Genomic DNA, 15,985 nt, shown 5'->3' on the forward strand with positions numbered 1-15,985 from the left:
AGCTCCTTTCACAGAAATTCCGCTGTCGGCGTCGGTGTCGGTGTCGTTCGTGTGAGCGAAAAATCAGCCTTGTCCGTGACCGAAAAATTGAGAAAGATGCAAATAACATAAATAATAAAAATATTTGGTTCGAGTGAGAATGGAACCTAGGCCTTCTGTATGGTAAGCAGGTGCTCTACCACAGAGCCACGCCATTGCTTAAAACAGCTTCGAAAAAAAAAAAAAACTACATGAATGTCTTGTAGTGGGGGGAGTCTCCTTGACGCATGTAATATTGCGTGGCAGAAGCGTAGAATTGCGCCAGGCGTCAAAACATGTGTATTGTGCAACGAGTGGATGTCTAAAGGCCCACCCATTACAAAGTGCTCAGACATATTTAATCACCATCATAATCAGAAACATCAACAAAGTGAGCCGCTGCGTAGGTTCGCGTGTTGCCTTACGGACGCGTAGTGGGTCTTTCGCTGATTCGAAAAAAAAAAAGAAGAATTATGGCGTAGTGGGCACTTCGCAACTGTACTTGCAGTAGGCATTCTACTATATCTTGAAACAACCATTGTTAGGGGCACAGACGTTCGTTTCCTTGCGGCACGATGCTATCGATTATGCAACCGATTATGCTATCGCGTTCTACACTTTTAATCAGGTCCTGGTTAAGTGCTGGCTATATCCAGGAAGCCAGACGAAAAATGTCCGGTTTCCTGGTTATATCTAGCACTTTAAGCGGGACCTGATTAAGAGTGTACTCTTGAAGGCGAAGCTCAAGCGTCCTCCAAATTTTTAATCGCAATACGCGAGTAAATAATGAGAGCAGAGTGTCGGAACGGAACGAAAACCGAAAACGAAAAACGAAAAAACGATATTTCTGATCGGAACGAAAACGTAACCGAAACTTTATATATTATTTCGTTCCGGAGTGAAACCGAAATTTTTTCAATCGTTTTTCGGTTCACGAGAAAATTTCGCAATCCAGAACAATTGAGCCCATGCAATGTGAGCATATCTCAGGGCATAGTATTTGTGCGTTTCTCAGACAGGAATTTCAGAGCAAAGATATGTTGAAATTGTGCGAAGAACGAAAACAGTGGCAACCATAGGTGTTTATATTAAAGCAAAGGGACTTTCCGCGCCTGTCAAGCAGGCCAAAGAGGAGAGGGCATTGTCGGCGCTGAAATTTGTTACAGCGAGAGCTTTTATGAGATCACAACAGCCGATTGTGGCGCCAAGTTGTCCGCCGCCGCCGGTGTACGTGACCGCTATCGCGTGATATGAGAAAAAATAAATGAGAAACAAATTTCTAGGATCTAATGGGATCTTAATCCGCGCCCTCTGCGTGGCAGTCGGGTCTTCCAGCACAGTGCCACGCTTGTGCTTGTAACTCCATCGCAAAAAATCACAGCATATCCACGGGGTGAATGATGATGAGTGGGGCGAAGCTACGGAGGGAATCATCTGTAAACCGTGAAACTCTTCCGTGAAATGCGCCCAGTACATAATATAAAGAGTGTGAAACATCGTGTATATATTAAACATCAAACTTTTATTGTACTGTTGGTTTACGTGGTCCCTTCATTATCACTTGTGATCGGTGAAATGCAAGGAAGAAGTCCGCTCCCGAGCGAAAGAGCGCCAAGAGCGACCGCATTCCCCGCTCGCCCTGTGCGAATTAAAGGCAAGGCTAGAGGGAAGACAGGACGCGCGTTCCACGACGCGAGGTCGGTAGCATGCCCAACGAAAGCCCACGGAACGCGATCGTGCAAGTGCTCCGGCTTCGCATCGCCTCATGGTTCCATTTAGCGTCCCAAAACCAAACATATTGCTCAAGGTGTGCCTTGCGTTTTTCGTAGAAATAATTTCTTTATCATGTACATTAAGACGAAAAGTTGAAAGCTCACTAGAGTGTATCGCCCGCAAAGTATGTCTTTTAGTGTGATTTAACTATCGTACGGCAGGGTCCTCGCGCCGTTGCCGGTCCACCTCGCCCGTTGACGATCGGGCGAGGTGGCTACATGCAACTACTACTACTACACTTTAAGAAAAACATCTGGCGTTCTTTCGTTCTGCTTTTACAAAACATCTGGCGTCTTTCGTTGGTTTATTTCATCAATCAACGGCGTTTTGAACAAAATTTTTATTGTTTAATCACGCACAGGAGAAATCTCACCAGGCACTACCTTGGAAGTAAACAATGGCTGCTAACGGCAATGAGAGACAGGAGAAGTCGGCTTTTAGCTAACACTTACACTTCTACTTCTACTAACGTTTCCTACTGGAACATGCCAATGGCTGCTAATGGGGAATGAGAGACAGAAGAATTCGGCTTTTAGTTAACGCGCACGCTGCGAATTTTTTATTGTTCAACAACGCACAGGAGAAATCTCCCACCGGCACCACCTTGGAGGTCAAAGCGTAAGACTTGTTACTCACTACTACGACCACGACGACTACGAGGGACGAACGGGTGCCGCCTTAAGGAGCTTCGCCCCTAAAATACTCTATACAGGCGTCATGTCGGGTGAGGAATTGCATTAACATATGTAATTTAGGGTGGCATAAGAGTAAAATAACAACCACTCATCACACAATGCTAATAGCGCAAAGCGTGTGTGGTTTCATGCTTCCCATCAGTGTTGCGTAGTTGCCACTCCTGAATTGGAATGACTCCGGAATCATTCCACATTTTCGCGACCCCGGAATGGAATGGGGACAACGCTCAAAGGAATGAATTGGGAATGGAATTAAGCGCCTTTTGCACCGAATGGAATGGGAATAGAATTACGTCTTTTTCCGAAAATAGAGCACTTTTTCGTCTACGTGCTTTTTTTTCAAACTTCAAACGTTAGTAAGTCAGAGCCTCGCAAATTAACAATAAAGCAGTATTTTTAAAATGGCTTGGATGATTACAAGCACGGTTCATTTAAAAGCAACGGACCTACTACAAACTGAGGCATAAGTCTGTGTACAAACAAATGCATTATCCCAGCAGATACCGAAGGGAGAAACAAATTGCCCTTGTGCGTTGGTTCCCATTGATACCCCCACACGAAAGTGGCCAATACTCTATATGCACAGCCTGATCTTTATCTCACGAACAGTTTAGTACCTGACTCACGTAAATAACCTTTGTGTCAAGGAAGACACTGCATACCTGCGCATAGGCGAACACAGAAAGTTCTCCTCATTCCATCCATGCTTGCGAGGCGCGCTTGACAAGCGTGAGTGCTGACGAGCAGTGCGGCCCAGTGTTCCGTATTCGATGCAAAGGCACTTTTGTCAGCATAAAATACACTATGTCATCATTTTAGCATTGACAGATTTAAGCTTAAACAATATTGAAACACCACCATTCGCTCAAACATGTTGACCATGCAAATACTATAGGTAGCGGGGTACTGCCCCTTTGGGAATTAGTAGGGTGGTTGTACTGCACGAGATATGTCACCAAGCTACTATCCCTCGACCTTGGTAACGTTTGTTGCGTACTTTTGCAGTTCCTAATGCATCTGATGACATCAGCTTTATGGGGCGTTCATTCTTAATTCGATAAAACTATCAAGATGCCTTTCCTACGTTGAGGAATTACAGGAATGGAATCGAACTGCCAGGCCATTCCCGGAGTGAGAATGAGCTAAGTTTTTTCATTCCGAGGAGTTGAAAGGAATGGAATTGCGGCAAGTCCTAATTCCCCGGAATGGAATTGGAATGGAATGGAGGCACCCATTCCGCAACACTCCTTCCCACGCACTGCAAAGTGCTCAGCCATAATTCTTCATCATCATCAGCCACAGCACAAAATGCAGATAATGCCTTACAGATGTGTAGCGGGTACCGCGATTCTCTGAAGGATGACGAAAAATGACATAGTTGGAACTTCGCTACTTCAGAAAAATTGCGATCATTTATGACGTAGTGGGTACCTTGCATATATACATGTATTAGTTGCCTCAAGATGCTCTACAAAGTCCGCTCTTCCAGTTTTTGGTGTGACTGTGCTGCGTGTTCCACGCAGGCCTGCTATCTTTTTATCAGAACAGCGGTCTCACATCAGATAGTACACTCAATGACGTGCTGCTTCTGAGATCGTGCTCACTCCCTTGACACAAAGCATTTAGCCGACTAAAAAAAATCGTATTTGTCTTGTGAGAAAATAAATACCATGACTTTGAAATGAATACTGGTTTGTGCTAGTTGGTAGTAATACATGATACAGTTACTTCCACTCCTCTGAAGAACGTGTTTTACCCTTGTCCCACTTTCTTAAAAGGATGGCAAGTAACTACATCACAAATCCAACGTTTTTTTTTATGATTGCCTTGCGTTCAATTGTTTCCATACAAAAGAAAAAAAACCGTTACGAACCGTTACGGAACGTTTTTTTTTTTTTTCGTTCCTGAACAGAAACGAAACGGAACTTTTTGCGGTGGAACGAAACTAAAACCGAAACGAAAAACATTTCGTTCCGACACTCTGAATGAGAGTGCCATTCAGCAAAGTCACACACATTTCATTCTTTGTCAATCCGCGGCCCGCTATCGAAAGGTCCGCGGGTCACTTGTTTGAGACCCCTGGTGTACAGAGTTCGCCATAGATATTAACTTTCAGCGCAGTTTTACAGCGCTCCTAATGTGAGACGTGATAGTAGGGCAGGCAGCGCTGTACTGCGCCAAAGGTGAGCGCTGGGGAAACAGAGCTGACAATATCTGGCGATGCCGCAAACATTGTAATTGAAGGATGCTCACTCGTTATGGTTACGCCGGATTACTAATTTGGAGCTCATAATGGCTAATATTTAACACTGGATTATGCACACTAATCGCTGATTGATAGACATCATGATAGTCGAAATACATACCACTTGTCATAATCTCAGAGACTATAGCGAAGTTACGAGTTGTAGTACTTATGAATTTCCAAAAGAATGAGCCTGTCTGGAGACCTGTGCTTGTGTGCAGTGAGAACGACAGTATCTTTGCCTATAAAAAGTGTGACGCTCGCGATATGGAATAGCGGAGCTTTAAATCTGTGAGATGTGCCACCGTGGGAGTTCGGGAAGCTGTAAAAATGCTAGTGCGTTCTTTTACTCTGTTTCTACGCCTTTGATGCAAGAGGTATGCGACGAACGCTATGCGGTGATAAGAGAGAGAGAGAGAAAGGTTAAGTTAAAGGCAGGGAGGTTAACCAAAAGTTTTTCGGTTTGCTACCCTGCACTGGGGAAGGGGTAAGGGGTATAGAAAGGTAAGGAAGGAAAAAGGAGTAAAAAAATGCACATAATACCCAATGACACCTACAAGATGCCAACATCTCAAGAAATGTTGCACTTCGGGGGGGGGGGGGGGGGGGGAAGAAATCAATGAAACACCTTGCATGTCGTCGTTTCCACCTGCCTTTATGTCTGTTCAAAACACACTTGATATACACATACAGTACCTATTTTGAACGACCACTGATATATGCAGCGCGTGCGCCTCCTAATTACTCTTTTTACACACACTTTATCATATTCCTTTTGAATATGCCCCTCGTCACGGCAACTTTCCATTCCATTTAGCTACTTGATCCAACATCCCATACTGTAACTTTCGATTAAAATTGACGCGAGGACCATTAGCGGAAGAATAGTCGTTTAGAGTTTTTTTTAATCGAGTCATCGGTATCTCGCTTCCGCTTTTATTTCCGTTCTAAACGTAGCAGCCTATGCGGTCGAAACTCTTTCGGTGCACACGAACAGTGTCGAACTGGGAGCTGCGTGCTGTCGCGGCACAGGGTTGAAGCAGGAGAGCGGGCTGGATGCAATAAACACAGCCAGCGCGGCACGCAATGCCGGCGCCACAAAGCGCCGATGCACATAGCGTGCAAAGAGCGCAGCTTGCTCGTGTTGGGGGACGGGCTGAATGTTGGGGGACGGGCTGAAACTGGTCGAACGGGCGGAAAGAGGTATCAGATATATTGGTCGCATGCATATGGGGGCGTTCGGGGTGTCGCAAGTTCTTCGTGGGCTTGGTTTAGGGCATGCCGTGTGGTATTATATGCATTTATACCTGGGCTTTGTTTTAAACAACTCTCAAAGCGTATTCTTCGTTTACAGCTGTTTTGTTTTCGCTAAAGTTTAGCAAGAGGGCAGCACACTGCGGTTGGCGTGGTTCGTTTATAGGATTCTTGTTGCCATGGCTCGCTCACAGTGAAGGAAATATCCACGTGAAATGTGGAAAAAAGAAGCAAGAAATAAACCAATATATGCACATTTCGCCGTCGGAGAAGAGATAAGCTGCTGAGATGTAAAATGGTTATGTTATATCTCTAAAACTGGAATACATGTAGCTAACCACGTACACAACGTGCTTTGAACAACGCGCCGAAACATAACGAGATTGTTGCGAAACTAGAACAACAATGAAGTGACGCAATGTCGTTTTTAAAAGCTTACTTAAAACAGAAACGCATAGCACAGTACATTGCAAACTGCCACCTATTAAACTCATTAATAAGAGGCCCGTTTGAATGCGGTGCACGTAAAGTTTGTGGCACGAATTTCTATGAACTTCGAGATATATATATATATATATATATACATATATATATATATATATATATATATATATATATATATATATATATATATATATATATATATATATATATATATATATATATATATATATATATATATATATATATAATCATTCAGGTGGAGGCAATTCTTCCTCGCAAGCCTATGCACTACGGCGCTTGGAGAAGAACCTCCACCGGTCCCCACTTATCACATCTCGATTAGCGCAGGCGGTAGGTCATTCATAATGAATGCTTATGTAGCACGCGGTACAGAATAAAATATCGCGCGCGGAAAGAGGTATTTGAGACAACGATGTCGGCGCGGGATATGTGTGTAGAAGCCCAGATGCAAAGTTGAAGGTTATCGTTTATATTTCTACGTGAGTATGGAGGTCGTGCGTAATGGCGGAAGTACAGGTAAGTTAGAAGGAAGCTTGGTCTGTAGTCCTCTGAGATCGTTAGCGCGAAAGCATGTCAACTTTCTCCAAACTCCAGAGTTCTGAGGCCCTGAAAAGAGAGCTCGCGCGCTACAAGGGAGAAAACACAGCATACTCATCTCACGCGATCATTTATACACTGTTCGTGAAGCGCCTGTTCTTCGTCTCGTGAAAGAAGCGAGCCGTGTAGGCGATATATGAATGGCGAAGTTGCAACGCCATTCAACACGTGGCGTGCTCGGCGCACGTGTGACGGGTGGCACACAATGCCGCAGCCAGTGCTGTTGATTCAGTGGAACACTGGACGAGCGATGGCATAGCCAATTTGGGACCGACTAAATTGTAGAGAGCGGTTGTGAATGACTTCAAAGGAGTAGGAACGATTTCTTATATAGCACAAATATTTTACAGCGCTTGCCACCTCATAGGTTAACTACAGAACCCGTGCTAGGTCTCTATAAAGCCACATGGGGCTATATTTTATTCATTCACATGGCACACCTCTGACGCCTTGATTTTACATCGAATCAAGGAAAGTTTGCTCAAGTTCACGTGAACTTACATTTCTTCTAATGTCATCTTGCTTGTGTTGGCCTCATGCAAAATAATCTTCCAATGGTCGTTTTTAAGTCGCAGTCGTGTTTCTGTGACTTCTGTGCTTGCTTTCTCCATTTTCTGTCTGAACAAGATCGCACCTACATAAGGAGACTGGCAACCGGCCAGAGCCTGTGATTAGATCCTCGCGGAAATGGAAAGGCCGTGCATTATAGTGACAGAGTCGAGCATTCCTTTAGCGCTTTGAATAGGATTTGTATTTTTAATGTGCGTTTGAAAGTAACAAAACCAGTACGTCGAGCCGCCTTGTGTACAAGCCTTGGTAGTGCGCGTAGAAGTCGTTCGGATTGCTGCACCTAGTCTGCTGTTGTTCAGAATCACTATAATTCGTTCTTCCGTTCCTCACCTCCCTGCCTTTTCCTCGGGTTACTCTCACTCACTCTCTTTCTCTCTCTCTAACTGTGTGTGTGTGTGTGTCGTGCTTAATATTAGAGTCCCTATGCTGCTAGGCATCTCCGCTTTATTGTTTGCTTATTGCGAGGTAAAAAGAGCTTATGCTGTGGAGTGGCGCTGGCAACGCAGCCTGCCACTTCTTGGCGAGGAGGTATATGTGTGTGATCGTTGCGGGCTTGCTATTGACGTCTTAGTAGCGCCGCGGACATTCGAGCATTAGGTGTGCCAATGTGTCTGGCACGTCGCATATCGGACAGTCAGTCGCATGTGTGGAGCGTCGGGTAGATCCGGTGTAGCAGGATACCGTGGGTATACATGCGGCTCTGCAGTCGTCGGAATTCGGTGCTCTCGAGACTCTTTGGTTAGCTTTGGGTGCGGTGGCGGTTACACCCGGCGTCCTAGTCGATATTGCAGGATAGCGGTTATCCGTCGGTTGTACGTACGGTATCCACTTCTCCTGCGACGCGGGTTAACCGCGAGTCTCGCGTAGATTTAAAAATAAATCAGAGCGACGCGCACACACAGGAAGAGACAGGCACGCAATAGACGTATGCGCACACCCTCCTCCAATACCGCATGCCTCCTCTCACTATTCTTTTTACCTGCCTCCCACCAACTCCCACCAGACACGTGCGCGCGCGTGCGCTTGCCCACTTTTGCGTTGGATAGAGACAAAAAACAAATGTGCCGAGGATAAGATAATCGAGAGAGTGTAAAAGCTGCATGACAACCGACAGAGTCGATGGCGGCAGACTATGAAAGGTGCAGGATCAAAGGAGCGATGGTAAGACGAGTTGAGTGCATTTTCCTGGCAAATAAGATAAGGGTACCTCGTCAATACGGGCTGCAAAGAACGCGCTGCGATCACGCCGAATACAAACGAAATGCAATTTTTGTACGCGAAAAAGAATTACTGACTTCGTAAATTCGATTCTACCTTAGAAAAGATAGTTTTTTAATTCTTTTTCACAATACTTTATTTTTGTCGATGTATACAGGATCAAAGAACACATTGCTGCAATGTGAACAAGAAACTGAAGCTGATATATATCTATGTCTCCTCTGCGGCATTGGAAAGACGAAATAAATAAATAAATAAATAAATAAATAAATAAATAAATAAATAAATAAATAAATAAATAAATAAATAAATAAATAAGTGACAAGCGGGGAGACTAACAGCGCCTGCTGGATCATAGGCTGCAGCACTGCGTTGCTCGATCCTGCCATGCCAGCACGAAAGAGAGTCATAAGTTGTGCGCCATATACTGAAGGCAAAACACTACTGCATTGACCACATAACTCTTCTGAGGACCAAGATATCGAATAAGAGCAATCTCTGGCCTGAAGACAGGCTGTGATTGGAGGCAAGTTCAACTGGCACCGACGTCCGGCCACCAACACATAGCAAGCTGATCTCCCCCCCCCCCTCGCCCATTGAGCGGCCATGCCCACAGCAGCGCAAACCTCCGAGCCTAAACACCATAGATTCATCACTCCTACGGGCCGAATTACGAAGAAAATTTTCAACGATATCAAAAGTAAGTTGTTGTGACCGTCAGCGGTTGCTTGCTTCCCGAAGAGCCACCGGCCATAACTTCAATGCGAAAAGAAAAAAAAAAGCTTAGCTACGCCGTCGGCATCAAGCCGGCTGGCGGCCGGTGTGAGCGCATCGCCAGCACAGGCAAACGAGCATCGCCCAGGATTTGTTTTACTGAAAATAATGACTGCTGGAATAATGTACCGTTTAAATTGTGTGTTCGTATCCTGCGGCGGACAACTGTCAAGCATCTAGCGCGAGTAGCGACACGAGGCAGACTGAAACAACGTGCGGCCGCTGGTGTGCTGCGAGCACACCAGCGCTAAAAGCACGGTAAAAGCACGGTAGAAGCACGGTAAAAGAACCGTGACCGCGAGCCGTCTCGTTCGTAGTAAATACCGTAGTACATCACTTCGTTGCCTAGACGCCGCTGATAGCAGACTTCTTTTTTAATTTCTGTGCAAATATAACGACGACCGAAATCGTACAGCAGAACGGTCGTTTATCTTATTCTACGTCCGGAACGGTTCAACAGGTAGTCTCTGCAGTATTTTACAAAAAGCAAGTTTTCAACAATTGAGGTAAGTGCTGGAGACTAGAAGTTTTATCGCTGCAGTTTGTCCCGCAGTTTATCCAAAAATGGTTCAAAATATGTGGCAGCCCCATTATTCTGCAAGAGAACCAACGCCAGAACCACTTTTATTTAGTCCTTTTTCGCCTTCATCTTCAAAAGTGCGCTTAGTGAAGAACACACTAAGCACTCCTCAATGTCCTTTTTCGGCTTAGAGTGTAAGAAGCACATCACCTGCACCACGTGCGGGGTATACCTGGCAGAGGCGTGAATCTTGTGTGTGGTGCCGTGCAAAAGAAAAAAAAGAGCAAATTCCCTACAGGCTATAACGATGTGCGGTGACTGTAGCTGCCCACACTCCTGCAAATGAGTTGATATGGCTTAACTTGAAGGTGTTCAGGTTGTTGCCAACTGAGGACGTTTGATCCGACGAAATGGAACGCTGCACTACTGGTGCATACGCGACCAGCTCCCGACTCCGATTCGAACTCGCGACACATTTTTGTCCACATGACACTTTCTTCGAAGCGTTGTCCGACACGGTGATACAGTGGTTACGGTGCTCAGTTACTGACCCGAAGGTCTCAGACTCGATCCCGGCCGTGGCGATCGGATTTCGATGGAGGCGAAATGCTATAGAGACCCGTGTACTGCGCGTTTCTCATTGCACGTTAAAGAACACTAGACGGTCGAAATTTCCGGAGCCCTCCACTACGGCATGCCTCATAATCATATCGTGGTTTTCGCTAGTAAAACCCCAGATATTAGTATTGTTTCTTGGAAGTGGCACAGTACATTTCGGTCGAAAAACGTGGATCCGTAGTGCTTAATTGCCGCCAACACAACTTACGCTTCCTTCTTCCGCCATTCATCCAGTGATTACACCATTGATCACACGTGGACGGTCGGCCACCGAATGTTCTCTAACCCCGTCAGCCTGTCATTGCAACCCTTGGGTGCAAGAAATGGCGGCGCCCCGATAACGCCACGGATCAAGAAGGGAGTGAAGTATGAAGTGCTTCGGCAATTCTTCCCCCGATGAGCCTTTTGCGCTGACATCGCACGTCACGAATCAATAAGCTTCTTACCTGTTCCAGCAGTTGCAACCACCGTGGTTGTCTAGCGACTATAGTGCTCCGCTGCTAATCACGGAGACGCGGGTTTGGTTCCTGGTCACGGCGGCTGCTTTTCGACGGTGACCAAATGCTATAACATCCGTGTACTTATATTTAGGTGCATATTGAAGAAACCCATGCGGTAATAATTCACACAGTCTCCCACAACGGTGTTTCTCATAATTGGCTTTGGCACGTGAAACTCCGGATTTTTTTTCTAATTGGGGAATGCATGCGACATTTCAGCTTGTGGTATCTGAGTCCATAGGAAAGGATGTGCATGTTTGTATTATTTATTTATTTATTTATTTATTTATTTATTTATTTATTTATTTATTTATTTATTTATTTATTTATTTTATTTACAACGTACTTCCACTCCCATAAGGAATTATGGCAGGAAGCACACAAAGTTAACAATACACATGTAAAAGTCAAAGATGAAGAAAAGACAAAGAAATCATACAAACTACAGATATAAATTTTTTGAATTGCAAACATAATCAGTAGCAATATGAAGGTAATGCACATATATAATTAGCTATATACAAGTACACACGCGCATATGCACGTGAATATAATGCGGAAAAATCGGGTATACATTCTAGCAATATCTAGAAAAACCTTGAAAGTATACGACTAAAGGCTAACAACGCATATGTACAATAAAAGAAGGCGCGCAGTGTTTGCAAGCCATAGTTGTGAATCCTATAAGTAATCTTCACGTAGGGATAAAAAGTAAGCTAGCGACAGATTGTTGGTGAAAGAGGGAGGTAACTCATTCCACTTTCATATTGCTAACGCGAAAGAAAGATTATTATGGCATAAATACACAAGACACTAGGGCGCCGAAAATTTGCGCGTGACCTCATCTGAGAATGGACAATCTTCGTTTCAAGCTTGCTCAAAATTGCGTGAAGTGTGCGGTGTACGTCGCTAAATAAGTTTCTCCGGTGTACTTGTAATTTTTGCAACAGTCTTTTGCCAGGACCTCTTGTTGCGAAGAATATACGGGTACAGTAACGAAGTACCATCGGGACCATAAATTAGTTCATTAGACCAAATATTCGTTGTAACAGTGGAGATGAAAATCGGCTTAACAAATCGTCAATCTGGACCAAGCAAAAATCTGAGATACAAAAACCTCTTATCCTAGGTTTCATATCTAACATAAACGAGGTAATGCTTATCTGTCTCGTTGTGGAAATTCAATAATAATGCGTTTTAGGTGGCGCGACCAGTCAACTGCGCTTTCTGTATGCGCTTAAAGACCAAAACGCAACATTTTTAACCACATTTTTGTGCCACAACTCAATCTATTATTTAATTTCACGTGCGAATTCTCTTTCAATATTTATTTTGCGAGCTTTCCGGCTTTGAGCCTCGCGCGAACCAAATATTTCTTCGTTACAGTCGATATCGCGGCAGCTCTCGCGTTTTCGGTTTCGTTATGAAAAGAATAAATCTCACTGAAATGAAGCGTGAGCAACCAAAGTTGGTATTTAGTTCGCTATAACCGATAATTTGCTATATCAGTGTTCGCTATGACGAGGTTCAACTGTACAAAGATATACAGAGCAAGCTTATGATTAGGTATGGGAGCCAGAAATAATTGAATATAGTTGTAATTAATTAAATTTCCTGAAAGGACGCGCGAGTGGGCTTGTTGGTAGTCAATCATGGCTAATGTAGAAGCGCACTCCGAGAACCACGAACAAAAGGACGATATGCGATGACGCGCTGCCTTGCATCTCATTTCAGAGTTATCAAGCAAGCAACGTCCGGCGCTATGCTTTCATTACGAAGCCCATTGAACTTAGCTCTTTTAAAAACCAGTCGCACATAACAGCTGAAGTGATAAAACAGGTGATAAAATGATAAAACAATGGATAAAACAGGTGCTATAAAGACGCGCCAGCAAGCGCTGTCGCGCTGCCAGATGCTTTTTACTGTGCTGAAATGGCTGTAACAATCTCTCGCAAAAATTGCAACACCTTGTCATGGCTGTTACGAGGCACATTGGTTAACTCCCTCTTCCCGTAACGTGGATGCAGGACTTCGCTCAGGACCTACGGCGGTTCGTGGTGCTGAGCGCGGCGTTGCTGGCGGCGTTGGCGGTGCTGGTCCTGCTAGCGCTGGTGCCAGCAGAGGCGCTGTTGAGACGCTGGGCACTGCCGCTCGGCCTTCTGGGCTGGCTACTGCTGGCTGGCCCCACACTCGCATGGACCGTGGCCAAAGAGCACATCTCGCTGGTGGACCCCCTGGCACCTGCCTTTGTGGCTGCTTTCCTGCTACACGTCCTTCTGCCACTGAGGCAGCTGGCCGCTCTGCTTATGGGCCCGCTGACTTCCGCCGGCCTGCTGGCCACCACGGCACTGCTCGCCGACTGGGACACGCGACACTTCGGCTATCAGGTCGGCAGCCGCCCAGTTCTCGGGTTTCTTTCTTTGCCTTGTAGGGGTCGTCGACAGCCGTGAAGTCACGTGTGTCGGTGAACGTCACGTGTTACAAAGATGTGCAAAAGAAAAAAAATTGCGGGCAGTTTGCACAACGTCGCGCAAAACTCCACTCGTACTCTCCATCCACCGACACGTCTAGCTTCAAGATGCGCGGCTTCCTTCTCGGGAGTACGCAGCCAGGTTATGCACTGTACAGCGAAGTTGCGCGACGTCTCCGTCGGTGGGCGTGGCTTAGCTACTGCGCATGCGCGGCTTGACTATACATACAAGGCTATGCTATTCTCTGCCAGCGTGCCTGGATAGCCGAGTGGTTAGGACGCTCTCCTTCTGATCGATGTTTCGCACGTTTTTTTCAGACAATAAATTTTCTCTTTCTCTTTCTTTAAATCTTTCATTTCCGTCTCTCTGTTCGTTTCTCTCTTTCTTTCTCTCTTTCTCTACTCGTTCTCAGGTAGCCGCACCGTGGCCCAGCGGTCGACTCACAAGGAACGATTTGCTAAAGAGCTTCGCTGTGAAAGAAAGATAAATATTATGTAAGGCTCACACAAAATTGCCTTTGTGCGCAAGCTCTATAAAAGAGATGAGCGAGAACGGTGTTTAGCTAGTTCTGCGTAAATGCCAAGGCAATCGCAACTGTAAAAAGAGTTAGCAAAAAAAAAAAAATGTTGGAATGGCCCGCAGCGCCCTCCTCAGGATATCGATCTGAGGCCGAATTCACGTAGCTTGTCCTTCGCAGATATTGTGAGCGAAACACATGACTGACTTTCATCCTCTTCATCTCTACATATCACCGTGCCCTGTAAATTTTTTCCCGTATGGATATATCATGATCGGCTGTACCGCTTCATCTCCGTTCGAATAGCTCGAACTCGGCTGGAATAAAGCTGTACCTTATATAGGTGGTGGATTGTTATTAGCAACAACAACTACAACAACAACAAAAAAATACTTCTACGAAACGTTTGCACTAAGGAATAATTCTTGTTGACGAGTTTTCCGTGAATACGGGTACTTTATCGAATGACAATCCAGCCATTCGGAAAAACAATCTAGACTTTCAGAGATAGCTATCGTTCCCCTAAAGAGGGTGTAACAACAGGTGCGAGATGTGTATTCGGTGCTGAAGCGTGAGGAAAAATTCATGCGCCAAATGTTTAGTGTGAAGCATATTTTGTATGTAACATCGTTCGGTGACGACGAAAGAACTTCCGCGGTTCATACTGAAAACTCAACGCCTGAAAGTAAATTACGAATCGTATGCATAAGGCGATAACGCATACGCTCGCTGCTTCACGGAACAATTTTAGTGATCACATTTGTGTGAAGACCTTGAGTAAAATATTTCTCTCATCACTAAACCTTGACATAAACAGGCAAAAGGAACACCGTATTGCACGTGCGTCGGATGCATTTTGCTGTCCATAGTTCTGGACAAGGAACAAAACATAAAACGTAAAATGATGTCCTCTCTCTTTTGTTTTTTTTTCCCCGTGAAGGCGTTGTGCCATAGGCACGTGTCGAACAGCCGGTTTCATTATTTACAGTGCAGGAATTCACCAATTCGGCTTCCGTTGTGAGCCACCTGCACACAGTATTGAGAATCGAGATTTATTTCCCTTGATCGCGATACGAGAGATTTCGGAGAGATGTGAAAATATAAATGTAAAGTCTCGCCCGTGCGCACCCGCTCAAACCAATGTTCACTCGCAATGCACGCCACGCGAAGCGTAGTGTGGTTTCGAATGCCTGTAGAATTTTCTAGATTCCCGTGTGCGGCATTCAATTCGCTCACAGTTCGGCGGCTTCTCGAAATTACTATAAATGACTCACGTTTGCCTGTTATCGAGGTTTCCGAATATATCGTGGGTTTTGACGCACTCTTAGAAAATAAGTGTAAAGGCTTTGCCATGTTAGTTTAGCGAGGAAGCCGTTCCCATTCGGTCTTTACGTGTGGCCGGCAGAAATTGACGCAGTGAAGGACAACCGCGCACTCAGAAAAGCTAACAGACATAAAAAGTAAACGCGACCGAATTGTCCCCCGTAAACTCCCGGTAAAGTAAACACAAGTATTGTACAGGAAAAGAAAAAAAAGCGGAATGATTGCCATAGAAGAATGTGACGAAGGCCGAATTCCGTATTATAACAACTCCAAAAGAAAAAAAATGAGCAATTGTAAGCATGCAGTCACACACTTTATGGGTTCAACTGATGTGCTTTTCCGCACCCAGCGTTTTTGCTGTAACAGGTGTTAGTATGCATGAACAATTTTCGCTAGAGTGCTTTACGAAACATTCAAGACGTGTTTG

The 15,985-nt window shown here is 45.0% G+C and overlaps 1 protein-coding gene across 1 annotated transcript in view; it reads left to right on the plus strand.

The window, feature by feature from the left end:
* The window catches only part of LOC119372661 (adenylate cyclase type 2), a 597,485-nt gene that overhangs the window by 265,366 nt on the left and 316,134 nt on the right, over positions 1 to 15,985 (plus strand). Inside the window, exon 3 of the mRNA XM_037643118.2 lies at positions 13,275 to 13,634. Coding sequence (XP_037499046.1) covers positions 13,275 to 13,634 — 360 coding nt within the window. The remainder of the gene's footprint in view (positions 1 to 13,274; positions 13,635 to 15,985) is intronic.

Source organism: Rhipicephalus sanguineus, chromosome 1 (genome assembly GCF_013339695.2).
Source record: "Rhipicephalus sanguineus isolate Rsan-2018 chromosome 1, BIME_Rsan_1.4, whole genome shotgun sequence".
NCBI lineage: Eukaryota > Metazoa > Arthropoda > Arachnida > Ixodida > Ixodidae > Rhipicephalus > Rhipicephalus sanguineus.